General features: G+C 40.9%; 1 protein-coding gene across 1 annotated transcript in view; it reads left to right on the top strand.

Moving 5' to 3' along the window:
- Positions 1–14,226, top strand: part of Smc1a (structural maintenance of chromosomes 1A) — a 45,033-nt gene that overhangs the window by 2,484 nt on the left and 28,323 nt on the right. The window contains exons 2-13 of the mRNA XM_027950166.2: positions 4,691–4,879; positions 4,989–5,101; positions 6,684–6,887; positions 6,979–7,217; positions 7,910–8,168; positions 8,260–8,400; positions 9,427–9,509; positions 9,649–9,856; positions 12,703–12,888; positions 12,981–13,160; positions 13,252–13,398; positions 13,495–13,632. Coding sequence (XP_027805967.1) covers positions 4,691–4,879; positions 4,989–5,101; positions 6,684–6,887; positions 6,979–7,217; positions 7,910–8,168; positions 8,260–8,400; positions 9,427–9,509; positions 9,649–9,856; positions 12,703–12,888; positions 12,981–13,160; positions 13,252–13,398; positions 13,495–13,632 — 2,087 coding nt within the window. The remainder of the gene's footprint in view (positions 1–4,690; positions 4,880–4,988; positions 5,102–6,683; positions 6,888–6,978; positions 7,218–7,909; positions 8,169–8,259; positions 8,401–9,426; positions 9,510–9,648; positions 9,857–12,702; positions 12,889–12,980; positions 13,161–13,251; positions 13,399–13,494; positions 13,633–14,226) is intronic.

Here is a 14,226-nt window from a genome sequence, read left to right as displayed (position 1 = left end):
AAGAAAATGGGTGAAACTAAGATTAGAACCTTGCCTACATCTGTTGGATGAGAGCCCAAGCCTTATTTTTTTTTTTTTTAAGTGCTGAGGACTGAACCTAGGGCTTCTTTCATGCCAAGTTTGCAATCTGCCACTGAGCTGTACCCCCACCCTTCCCATGGTCTTAATATTGCTTCCATGAAAGGACCATTTTTATGGTTAGGTTGAGTGGTATTGGATATTGGATATTATGTCTTCAGTTCAGTCATATAACATGTTTGTGGAGAATCTTGAGGTAGAATTTATGGGAGTTAAACTACCTCTTCACCCTGTAACCCCAATGTAAACATCTTAATTCCTTTTTTTTTTTGTACTGGGAATTGAAGCCAACGGTGCTTTACCACTGAGCTACATCTCCAGTCCTTTTTAAAATTTATTTTATTTTTTATTATTTTGGTACCAGGGATTGAACTCAGGGGCATTTAACCCACATCCCCAGCCCTTTTTTGTATTCTATTTAGAGACAGGGTCTCACTGAGTTTCTTAGGGCCTTGCTAAGTTGCTGAGGCTACCTTTGAACTCACAATCCTCCTGCCTTAGCCTCCTGAGCTGCTGGGATTACAGGCGTGTGCCACCCCATGCCCAACTCTTTTTTTTAATTTATTTTGAGACAGGTTGGCCTCAAACTTGTGATCTTCCTGCCTTAGCCTCCCACGCTGAGATTAGAGGTATGGATCACTATGTTTGGCAAGTTTTTATTATGAAAACCAGAAAATATATACGTGTTCATTCATTCATCCGTCCTCCTTTCTTTCCTTCCCCTTTGTTTTGTAGTACTGGAGATTCAGGGGCATTCTACCACTGAGCTATATCCCAGCCCTTTTTCATTTTTGAGACAGTCTCACTAAATTGCCTAGGTTGTCTGGGAATTTGTGATCCTCCTGCCTTGGCCTCCTGAGTAGCTTGAATTATAGGCATGAGCCACCATGCTCAGCAATATATGTGTTTTGCTTAACCACTTGAAAATAAATTGCAGACTTCATGATACTTCACTCCTATGTGCTTCATTATTCATTTCCTAAAATCATCATTCTCCTGTATTACTACTATTCTATTAGCACAACTAAGAAAATTAATTTCCTCATGTCATCAGTTATCCAGTTTTTTATTCAAGCTTTCCTAATTGTTTTCCAAAAATAGCATTTGATTACATTCTGGAATGGTTCTCTCAACTCTTCTTTTTAGACATTGACTTTTTAAAATATTTTTTTAGTTGTCAGTGGACCTTTATTTTATTTATATGTGTGCTGAGAATTGAACCTAGTGACTCGCATGCTAGGCAAGCGCTCTACCACTGAGCCACAACCCCAACCCTAGACATTGACTTGTGTGTGTGTGTGTCTGTCTGTCTGTCTGTCTGTGTGTCTGGGTCTGGTGCTCAGGGCCTTGTGCATGCTAGGCAAGCACTCTACTTCAGGTATATCCCTATGCAGACATTGACTTTTTGAAAGGACCAGGGCAATTGTCTTGTAAAATATCTCACAATCTGTGTTTGTCCTAAAATTTCCTCATGGTATCATTTACCAGGTTCCTCTGTTGTATTTCTTAGAAATGGATATAAGTATGCAAGTGGGATTCATCCCAGGGATGCAAGGTTGGTTCAACATATGGAAATCAATAATATAATTCATCATATTAATAGACTTAAAAACAAGAATCATATGATCATCTCAATAGATGCAGAAAAAGCATTTGACAGAATTCAGCACACCTTCATGTTCAAAACACTAGAAAAGCTAGGGATAGTAGAAACATACCTCAATATTGTAAAAGCTATCTATGGTAAATCCAAGGCCAGCATAATTCTAAATGGAGACAAATTGAAAGTATTCCTGCTAAAAACTGGAACAAGACAAGGATGTCTTCTTTCACCACTTCTATTCAACATCATCCTTAAACTCTAGCCAGAGCAATTAGACAAAGAAATTAAAGGGATACAAATAGTTAAAGATGAACTCAAACTATCACTATTTGCTGATGACATGATTCTATATCTAGAAGATCCAAAAAATTCCACCAGAAAACTTCTAGAACTAATAAATGAATTCAACAAAGTAGCAGGATATAAAATCAACACCCATAAGTGAAACTTATTTATGTACATCAGTGATAAATGTGAAAGAGAAATTAGGAAAACTACTCCATTCACAATAGCCTCAAAAAAAAAAAAAAAAACCCTGGGAATCAATCTAACAAAGGAGGTGAAAGACCTCTACAGTGAAAACTACAGAACACTAAAGAAAGTAATTGAAGAAAACCTAAGAAGATGGAAGGATCTCCCATGCTCCTGAATAGGCAGAATTAATATTGTCAAAATGGCCATACTACCAAAAGCGTTATACAGATTTAATGCAATTCCTATTAAAATCCTGCTGACATTCTTCATAGAAATAGAAAAAGCAATCATGAAATTTATTTGGAAAAACAAGAGACCCAAAATAGCTAAAGCAATCCTTAGCAAGAAAAGTGAAGCAGGAGGCATCACAGTACCAGACCTTAAACTATACTACAGAGCTGTAGTAACAAAAACGGCATAGTAGTGGCACCAAAATAGACTTGTAAACCAGTGGTTCAGAATAGAGGACAAGAGACAAATCCACATAAATACGGTTATCTCATACTAGACAAGGGTGCTAAAAACATTCACTGGAGAAAAGATAGGCTATTCAACAAATGGTTCTGGCAAAACTGGAAATCCATATGTAGCAAAATGAAATTAAACCTCTCTCTCTCACCCTGCACAAAAATCAACTCAAAGTGGATCAAAGACATAGGCACTGGAACAGAGACCCTGCACCTAATAGAAGAAAAAAATAGGCCCAAATCTTTACCGCATTGGCCTAGGATCTGACTTCCTTAACAAGACTATTAAAGCACAAGAAGTAAAATCAAGAATCAATAAATGGGATGGATTCAAATTAAAAAGCTTCTCAGCAAAGGAAACAATAATGTGAGGAGAGAGCCTACAGATTCAGAGAAAATCGTTACCATATGCACCTCCGATAAAGCATTAATCTCTAGGATATATAAAGAACTCCAAAAACTTAACACTAAAAAAACAAATAACCCAATCATTAAATGGGCTGAGGAACTGAACACTTCACAGAAGACATACAATTGATCAACAAATATGTAAAAAAGTGTTCAATGTCTCTAGCAATTAGAGAAATGCAAATCAAAACTACTCTAAGATTTTATCTCACTCCTGTCAGAATGGCAATCATCAGGAATATAGGCAACAATAAATGTTGGTGAGGATGTGGTGAAAAAGGTATACTCATACATTGCTAGTGGGACTGCAAATTGGTCTGCAACCACTATGGAAAGCAGTATGGCGATTCCTCAGAAAACTGGGAATGGAACCACCATTTGACCCAGCTATTCCACTCCTTGGTTTATACACAAAGGACTTAAAATCTGCATACTATAGTGATGCAGCCACATCAATGTTTATAGCAGCTCAATTCACAATAGCCAGACTATGGAACCAACCTAGGTGTCCTTCAATAGATGAATGGATAAAGAAAATGTGGTATATATACTCAATGGAATATTACTCAACTTTAAAGGAGAGTGAAATTATGGCATTTGCCAGTAAATGGTTAGAGTTGGAGAATATCATGCTAAGCGAAATAAGCCAATCCCATAAAACCAAAGGCCAAATGTTTTCTCTAATATGCAGATGCTAATTCATAATAAGGCGGGGACCACTAGGGAAGAAAAGCATTACTTTGGATTAGGTAGAGGAAAGTGAAGGGAGGGGAGGGGAGGGAAGGGGAGGGGATGTGGGGATAGGAAAGATAGTAGAATGAAACAGACATTATTACTGTATGTATATATGTGACTACATGACCAATATGATTTTGCAACATATACACTCAGAAAAATGAGAAATTATATCCCACCTATGTATGCTATATCAAAGTGTATAAATGCATTCTACTGTCATGTATAACTAATTAAAACAAAAAATGAAAAAAAATAAAACATTTGCAAAACAAAAAAAAAGAAATGGATATAAGTCTAAAGGCTTGTTTAGATTAAGTATTTTTGATGATACCTCATAGCTCATGCTGTGTGCTTCTTGTACAGTAACTGGAACATGCCCTTTTAAGAAAAAATGGTAAAGTAACAAAAAAATTACCAAATTAACTACTTTTAAGTAGTGTTAAATATATTTACTTTCTTGTGCAGCAGATCTCCAGAATTTTTTCATTTTGCAACACTTAAATTCCATGCCCATTTTTAAAAATCTCTTTTATTTCCATTCTCCAACACATTTTTTGTTTTTTTCACATTGGTGAGATCAAATGATAGAGTTTTATGTCTTGCTTGTTTTTCCTGTAGTGTGCATTTGCCCATATTATTAAGGGTTGTTAGTATAATCCATTTTATGAATAAATTGTTACTTTTGATAGGTGGAATTCTAGTTTCTGGCTGCTATAAATAATAACTGCAAGGGAACTGTTTTTCTTATCTTTGACTCAGAGCTTTGGTTGGGCCCAGTTTTTATGAGGGCAAAGGAGTAGTCTCTATTATCTGAAAAGTAATTAATTAGGACATTTCTTTTCCTCTCAGTGTCTCCTTTATACCATTTCTTCTCCCCTTTCTTCCTGACTTTCCCTCCTCCATTTTTCCCTTCCTCCCTTAGGTAAGTCAAATCTCATGGATGCTATCAGCTTTGTGCTGGGTGAAAAAACCAGCAACCTGAGGGTAAAGACCCTGCGGGACCTGATCCATGGAGCACCTGTGGGCAAACCAGCTGCCAACCGGGCCTTTGTCAGCATGGTCTACTCTGAGGAGGGTGCTGAGGATCGCACCTTTGCTCGTGTCATTGTAGGTGGGTAAGGCTGGTCATAAAACTGTCTTTGGATCCTAGGAAGTGGCAAGACTAGTTGATGGGATAGGAGGACATCCTGATCCTCACCAACTCGTGCATTGTCTTATAGGAGGTTCTTCTGAATACAAGATCAACAACAAAGTGGTCCAGCTACATGAGTACAGTGAGGAATTAGAGAAATTGGGCATTCTCATCAAAGCTCGTAACTTCCTCGTCTTTCAGGTGGGCATTTTAAATAGTTATGGGCTGTCTGCTTTTTGTTAGCCCCTGTCCCATCTCTGCTGGGTCTGCTTCATCATTTCTATCCTGAATTAATGTAGCACCTTTTTTACTGGGCTTCCTGATTCCTTTCCAGCCCCTTCCAGTTCATCCCCTAGGTCAGGTTCTTCTTATGAGGACACAAATCTATTTCTCTCCTTTTTTTCCCCCTTAAAGCATTTCAGTGCTGGGCACTGTGGCAGATGCCTGTAATCCCAGTGGCTTGGGAGGCTAAGGCAGGAGGATTTTGAGTTCAAAGCCAGCCTTGGCAACTTAGCAAGGCCCTAAGCAACTCAGTGAGACCCTGTCTCTAAAAAAAAAAAATATTTATAAAAAAGGCTGAGGATGTGGCCCAGTGGTTAAAGCGCCTCTGGGTTCAATCCCTGGTACCAAAAAAAAAAAAATTCAGTGATTTCTTCTTGTATTATGGTGGTGGTGGCTCTCAAATTATAGTCCCCAGACCAGCAATATCAGCACCACCAGGGAATGTGTTACAAATGAACATTCTCAGGCCCCATTCTAGACCTTTTGACTAAAGAGACTATGGGATGGGACACAGCAGTTTGTGTTTTACCAAGCTCTCCAGTTTATTATGATGCCTACTAAAATTTGAGAATGATTGCCTTAGATGAAAATTCATACTTCTAAGTTTGTCGTTCAGGAAACACTATCATTTGGTTCTTGCTGGCCACCTTATTGGCCTTAGCTGCCAATACTCTTTCCCTCTAACCTTGGTACTCCAGCCTAATTAAACCATTTGTAGGTCCCCAAATTCACTTGCTATCTTTGCCGTGTTGGCCTTTGCATATTAATTTTCTTTCACATGGAATAACCTTTTTTTTCCTCTTAATTTTCTCCCTCCATCCCTTCCTGTGCTAGGAATTTATCCAGGGACTCACAAATGCTTGGCAAGTGCCATACTTCTGAGCTATACCCCCAGCTCCCTCTTATTTTCTTGGTTAGTTTTTTCCCATCTTCCAAATTCAGCTTGGAAGAATCCTGGGGACTAAGGTCAGGTTAGTTTAGGAAGATGAGCTTTATCAATCTTTGCCCAGAATTAATCCTTTTCTCCAGGAGTATAGGCTATTATTATAAAATCCATTTCTTTTATTTGTATTTCTATTGGAGATAAAAAGCTGTACTAGGACAATGTTGTGTTCAAGAGCAGGTAATGTTTAATATGTGCTTTTGAAAAATGTAAATAAATTACATATTCACTTTTTTAAAAAAGAAAAATTCAGCTTGAATGTCACACTTGGAAAGCCTTTCCAAGATAGGCATCCTTACTACTCTTCTACCCTCCAAACATCATTTAGTCCTTTTTTTGTTTTGCTTCTATCAGTGTTCATAACACACTGTTATCTTTGTGTCTGTCTCTTCTGCTCCCTGTGCTCCTCAAAAGCAGAAAACGTGTCCTCAAAGCCCAGTGTGGAATGTGGCCATATTTGGGGAGAGTGGACTTTTTTTTGAATGAATGAATGAGAGGGAGTGAGCAGGGAAAACAGTTAGCTAGGGTATAAATGGGAGAGTGTTTTAACCTTTATAGGGTGCTGTGGAGTCTATTGCCATGAAGAACCCCAAAGAGAGGACAGCTCTATTTGAAGAGATCAGTCGCTCTGGGGAGCTGGCCCAGGAGTATGATAAGCGAAAGAAGGAAATGGTGAAGGCTGAAGAAGACACACAATTTAATTACCATCGCAAGAAAAACATTGCAGCTGAACGCAAGGAGGCCAAACAGGAAAAAGAAGAGGTAGGTTGCCAGTTTGCCTCTTAATTCTGAGGGACCTAAATGGAGCCAGTGCCTTACCGAGGCACCCCTGTCCCCGTTCCCATTTGCACAGGCGGACCGCTACCAGCGCCTGAAAGATGAGGTGGTACGAGCCCAGGTACAGCTGCAACTCTTTAAGCTTTATCATAATGAAGTAGAAATCGAGAAACTCAACAAGGAACTGGCCTCAAAGAACAAAGAGATTGAGAAAGACAAGAAGCGAATGGACAAGGTAGAGGATGAGCTGAAGGAGAAGAAGAAGGAGCTGGGCAAAATGATGCGGGAGCAGCAGCAGATCGAGAAGGAGATCAAGTAAGAAGCAGACTTGGTCCTGCAATTTGTGGGAAACCAAGAGGCTGTGCTATTCTCTACGGCTCCTTTGAGCCTAAAGTCCAGTGCCTATACTAGTTTATCTTCTTGACTTACTTTGACCAGAACCAGGCACATTTCTTGACCTGCATTTAAGACAGATAAAATATTTAAGTACTTAGGCTGTGAATAGACAGGTTCTCAGATGAGGGAGAACTTGATAGGGGTGGTGGCCTTGTCAGATGAGAAGAAGCAATAAAGACCCAGCAATTGAAATGGCCAAGAAGACTGTCCTGGAAGAGGAAAACTGAAGCTAGGAGCATAAACAGGCATTTGAAATGGTTAGATCAGATGAGGGACAACTCAGTAAACACAGGGTATTCTTGGAAGTTGTTAGTGAGGGGTTTGGCTTGGCATTAGGTTGGAGCAGAGGTGGTAGCTTTGCAGCTGAACACAAGGAGGCAATACAGGAGAAAGAAGAGGTAGGTGGCTAGGCTGCCTCTTGACTCTGAAGGTCTAGAACATGAGGCTGAAGCTGTAATTCCAGGTTCGACTGCCCCTTTTTTGAAGATCCATGGGGCATTACATTAGCTGGGACTAGCTGGGGAGCTCAGGCCCCCCTTTCTTTAAGTAGAAAGCCTGGGACTCCTCCCTTCTTCCACAGTGCTGATTGTCCCCTTTCTCTCTGACAAAAGGGAGAAGGACTCAGAGCTGAATCAGAAGCGACCTCAGTACATCAAAGCCAAGGAGAATACCTCCCACAAAATCAAGAAGCTGGAAGCAGCTAAGAAGTCTCTGCAGAATGCTCAGAAGCACTATAAAAAGCGTAAAGGTGACATGGATGAACTGGAGAAGGAGATGCTGTCTGTGGAGAAGGCCCGACAGGAGTTTGAAGAACGGATGGAAGAGGAGAGTCAGAGTCAGGGCAGAGACTTGACCCTGGAGGAGAATCAGGTAGGCCTTGGAAGCAGTTGATTGACAGGCGATTGCTGGGCTGACCTGGGCTGACTTAGACATTCTTGTCCTCATTTCTGTCCCTACACAGGTAAAGAAATACCACCGGCTGAAAGAAGAAGCCAGCAAGAGAGCAGCCACTTTAGCCCAGGAGCTGGAGAAGTTCAATAGAGACCAGAAAGCTGACCAGGACCGTTTGGATCTGGAAGAGCGGAAGAAAGTAGAAACAGAGGTTGGCAGAAGTTATAAGACTATGTCTGGGGACTGGGATATAGCTCAGTGGCAGAGTGCATGCTTAGCAAGTACAAGGCCATAGGTTCAATCCTCAGCACACAAAAAGATTAGGAATGATGGTCCCTAGAAAAGAAAATAATGATAGTCTTTTTTTAATATTTATTTTTTAGGTGTAGCTGGACACAATACCTTTATTTATTTTTATGTGGTGCTGAGGATCGAACCCAGGGCCTCACACATACCAGTTGAGTGCTCTACCGCTGAGCCACAACCCCACCCCTGATAGTCTTAACAATAATGGCAGTAGCTAACATCTGTTGAGTACTTTATTTATTGTGTGAGAGGTACCATTCTTTACATATATTCACTTATTTAATTCTTCATTTATGACTACCTTTATGGGATGGTTACTATTATCCACACTTTCCAAATAAGGAAACTATAGCACAGAGGTGAAGTAATTGTTTGAGTTCATATAATTATTAAGCAGCAGAACCAGAGTATGAACTTGGGCTGTCTAGCTCTAACGCTCACACTGATAACTCTCTTACCACGTATACTTACTATTTTTCTAATGTTGATGATGATGATAGAAAGTTGTCATATTGCCCCAAGAACCTGAAATGTTCTAGGCATTCTGTTAAGCACTTATATAGTAGTTACCCTGTTTTAAATGCTTGACATATGTTTTATGAAATCGAAGTTATCTACGTTTTACAAATGAGAAAACAGGTTCAGAAAGGCCTGTGAAGCTTACTTTGCCTGGGTTTGACCCTCTGATTGGCGAGGAAGCCTGGAGTAAGGACAACACCTGTGAGAGGTTCTAGAGCCCTGGGAGGCCTTTGTCAGTTAGCAAACCAAACTAGACACCATCTGTGTGTCTCCTTTTTAGTAGGCCTCCTGCATTAATGACAAGTTGTCTTGGACTCTTGGATGAGTGGGCACATAGAGAGTGTAAGTAAGCCCCTGTGGTCTTGGAGTTAACTGCCTCAGGCCCTGGTGATAGAATTTACTTGTTACCTAGGCCAAGATCAAGCAGAAGCTGCGGGAGATTGAAGAGAATCAGAAGCGGATTGAGAAGCTGGAGGAATACATCACTACTAGCAAGTATGTGGCTCAGCAGCCTTTCCCCCTTCCTTCTACTCCTGTCCTGCCCTGTCCCTTTTTAGGCAGGACGACTGAATCCCTCAGTCAGGAACATTATCCCACCAGCCAGGGTTAACTTCTATGTTCTGTCATTTTGTAGGCAATCCCTAGAGGAGCAGAAGAAGCTAGAGGGAGAACTGACTGAGGAGGTGGAGATGGCCAAGAGGCGAATAGATGAGATCAATAAGGAGCTGAACCAGGTGATGGAGCAGTTGGGGGATGCACGCATAGACCGCCAGGAGAGCAGCCGTCAGCAGCGAAAGGCAGAGATAATGGAAAGCATCAAGCGCCTTTACCCTGGCTCTGTGGTAAGACAGGAAAAGGGAGTCTTACTGAGCACTTATTCATACCCACTATTATGGTTTTCCCAACAACCCTGTGAGGACAGGGTTGCTAATCTTATTTTTATAGTTGGGGAAATTGAGACTCAGAGAGATTGGTCCAAAGAAGCCCAGCTTATAAGTGGAAAAACTGCAATTCAAACCCAATTTGTCCTGATGCTTAAGCTTATGTTCTCTTCACCATACTAATTACATCTTCCATATGGCCTCCCTTGACATATACCAAGCCTGTTAGCTTTATTTATTTATTGTTTTTTCTTTAATTGGTACACTACAATTTTGCATAAAAGTGAAATTTATGGTGTTATGTTCATACAAGCACATGGCATAATTTGGTTAATTTTATTCTCTCCTTTCCTATCCCTCCTTCCTCCCCCTCTGTCCCCTTCCACTACTCCACTGTTCTCTTTCTATTTTCATGAGAGCCCATTAGCTTTTAGAGACACCCCGAACTTTATCAGATATCTTGGCCTCTTTCACCAAATTCCATGTTCCCATGTTCCCTGAGTAGTACCCCTCTACATTATCCTGTCCCTGAGTTTAACTTAGTTTAGTTCTACGAATATTTCATGATCACTCCTCTGGGTACTGCTGGGGAGATAAGTATGAATCAGAGTCAGTCCTTGGCCTTGAAGATCTTATCCTTTATCTGATGGTTCTTAGGAAACCATGCTTGATTTTGGTCAGGGATGATGTAAGGTCAAAAGAGATTTATTTTGTAAGGTAAAAGAGATTTATTTTGCTTGGTGCTTATGAAAGTTTGATATAATGTATATAACATATTTGACATAATGCCTGGGTTGCAATGATCTGTGAAATGGTAAAAGTGATTTTTGGAAAGGTGATTTTGAATTCAGACTTTGATTTCCTTGAGTCATTGTTGTTTGGGAGCCGTAATAGGCTTTTTACCATAGGATGGGGATTCTATTCCTCTGTGAGACAGAAAAATACCATGGTGCTTTTCTTACTCTCCCACAGTTAATACAGCACTTTACTTTTGATACCAGATGTTTGGGTTTTTTCCCCACACACCAAGCAGTTCTCTAGACACCAGCCGGGTGTTCAGTAATTCAGTTCAGTTCTTAACACTTGTCTATGTAGTGTCAGATCCCACGTTAAGGGTTCAGTCTGACAGGACTGCCTCTCACTTCAGATGTCAATTGCAAGTGGTAGGTTGTGATCTGTGGTTCTGACTGACTTGTTATAAATAGGCTTCCCACGACCCTCCTCTTGGATTTGACTCATTTGCTAGGGCAGCTCATAGAACTCAGGGAGACACTTAGGGATACCCATTTATTATAAACAATTTTACAAAGGATACAGATGAATAGCCAGATGGAAGTGATGTATAGGGTAAAGTATGGGAGCTGAATCATGGAGTTTCTTTTTTTCTTTTCTTTTTTGGAACTGGGGATAAAACCCAGGGCTCTGTGAATGTGAGGCAAGTGCTTTGCCACTGAGCTACATTCTAGCCCAGGTCATGGAGTTTCTATGCTCTCACCATGCACACCATTCTCCAGGGACCACCTCTTGTTCAGATATCTAGAAGTTTCTTTTTTTTTTTTCTAGAAGTTTCTGAACACAGAACTTTTGGGCTTTTATGGAGGCCTCCCACATAGGCAGGATTGATCACTTTATTAGCCATTGCTGATCCCAACTCAATTTTTGGCCCATCTTCCACAACAGAGGTTATGAGTGGGGTAGGGCTGAAGGTCTCAACCTTTTAATCTTGCGTTGGTCTTTCTAGTGACTAACTTCCATATTAAACCTATGTAGGAATGACCAGTGATCTGTTGTCACTCTTGTTTTTGGAGCTATGTGTGTCAAGAACTGGAGACTAGGACTAAATGTATATTTCTTTTTTCTTTATTTCTCTCTCTCTCTTTTTTGTTTTTTTAGTAGTTGACATTGAAAGAAGGGACACTCCTGAGCTACATCCCCAGTCCTACTTATTTGTTTATTTATTATTTAGGTATCAGGGATTGAACCAGGGGATGCTTAAACACTGGACCACATCCCCAACCTTTTTTTTTTTTGAGACAGGGTCCCGCCAAGTTGTTTAGAGCCTTGCTAAGTTGCTGAGGTTGGCCTCGAACTTATAATCTTCCTGCCTTAGCCTCCCCGGGATTACAGGAATGCACCCTGCACCCAGCTCTAAATGTTTCTCAGTATCATAGTCCACACTGGTGTTTGAGTACAAATCCGTTATACCAGAACAATCATGAGTCAAAAGAAACTGGCATGTTACTAGAATACTCTTCAGTCATTCATTAATATTAATCTAGTCTATCATCATATCATGTGTAAATGTCTCCTGGATGAGGCTGCTCAGGTTTGTAGCCTTCCATTCATTCTTGTAAGTTTCTAAAAGCAGGAATAGTCTTGGAGAACCTGTAGCTTTGCTCTTTTAGGTGTTTAGAACTATATGTCATCTCTTTCACTAAGCCTCTTTTGAGGTATTAATGTAATATTGGTTTTCCTACATTATGTAACCTATGTATTCATACCTTTGCTTCCCTCTTAACCCAAATGTTTTCATCTTTGGGAGGAACATTAGGATTGGCTACTGTGCAGCTCTAGATTGTAGACAGCACTAGTCTTGCAAATACCCCCCTCAGTCCATTCCTGTTCACATAAGGTAGGGTTACACAGATGTAGAACTAGCTGGCTAGTTTGACCAGTAGGGAGTATAGTTATGTGGATTGTTTCTGATAGAGATTCTAGCCTACCCTTTCTGAGCTGGTAATTGAGATTACTACACCAGCTCCCAAAAGCCTCATGCTTCAATTTTTTTTTCTTTCTTTTTCACTTAGTATGGCCGCCTCATTGACCTCTGCCAGCCCACACAAAAGAAGTATCAGATTGCTGTGACCAAGGTTTTGGGCAAGAACATGGATGCCATTATTGTAGACTCAGAAAAGACAGGCCGGGATTGTATTCAGTATATCAAGGAGCAGCGTGGGGAGCCAGAGACCTTCTTGCCTCTTGACTACCTGGAGGTGAGGCTTGTGAGAATGGGGTCAGGGCAGTATTCAAGGGCTCTTCCTCTTGGGCCTCCGTGTTGTGCCACTTATTGAGCTTCTTTACACAGGTGAAACCTACAGATGAAAAACTCCGGGAACTGAAAGGGGCCAAGCTAGTGATTGATGTGATTCGCTATGAGCCACCTCACATCAAAAAAGCCCTGCAGTATGCTTGTGGCAATGCCCTTGTCTGTGACAATGTAGAAGATGCCCGCCGCATTGCCTTTGGAGGCCATCAGCGTCACAAGGTATTGATTCCCTTACCCAGGTTGGAGCTGAACCGCTTTAGTAATGGAGATTCCTGTTTAGCTTTTCCTTCTTTCTTTATACTGTGTATAGACAGTTGCACTGGATGGGACCCTGTTCCAGAAGTCAGGAGTCATCTCTGGTGGAGCCAGTGACCTGAAAGCAAAGGCACGGCGCTGGGATGAGAAAGCAGTAGACAAGTTGAAAGAGAAGAAGGAGCGGTTGACAGAGGAGCTGAAAGTAAGCCATGGGCACCTGTAGTCCCTAGGAGTAGAGGTTCCAAGCCCCCCGTATTGACTGCCTTCTTACTATGTAGACCTTCCTTGTCCTCTTCAGGAGCAAATGAAGGCAAAGCGGAAAGAGGCAGAGCTGCGTCAGGTGCAGTCTCAGGCCCATGGATTGCAGATGCGACTCAAGTACTCACAGAGCGACCTAGAACAGACCAAGACACGACATCTGGCACTAAATCTCCAGGTAGGGCCTGGCCTTTAGCCCTGTTTTCCAAAGGTCCTCCTCATTTTCCTAGTCCAGGTTTCTCTGGAGGTGGGGAACTTGTTCCTTTCCTCCCAGAATGTTCCAGAGAACCAAGCATAGCACAGTGTCAGACAGCCAGGGGTTCAGATCTTGGCTCAGCTATGTGTATAACATTCAGCAAGATACACAGTGTCAGTTTTTTCATCTTTATCTATAAAATAGGAATTAATATCTACTTTATAGGGTCCTTACAAAGATGGAAGAAGTTAATACCTATAAAGTGCTTAGACTAGTATGTGCTCAGTTCATGTTAGATGGCCATTATTAGCATATTCATTCAATAAATTTTTGAACTTCTAAAAGTGAATTAAAAGTGGGCCATAGGAATTTCAGTCCCTGTAGGTGGTGGCACTGTTCTAGGTATTTTCATGTGTTTTTCGATTATTGGGTTCTTCCCCAGCTTACTCTGGAGGTGTAATACAATATGTAGTGTGTATATGCACAATTACATGTGCATGTATGAGAATAAAAAAGATTTTTACCTTTCTCTAAAAAAAGATCTGACTTGTAGGACATACATAGTTCCAGGGTATC

The sequence above is a fragment of the Marmota flaviventris genome, chromosome X (genome assembly GCF_047511675.1).
Source record: "Marmota flaviventris isolate mMarFla1 chromosome X, mMarFla1.hap1, whole genome shotgun sequence".
In the NCBI taxonomy this organism is placed as follows: Eukaryota; Metazoa; Chordata; class Mammalia; order Rodentia; family Sciuridae; genus Marmota; species Marmota flaviventris.
Note: the sequence above shows the minus strand (reverse complement) of the source record. Positions and strands in the feature narration are given on the sequence as shown.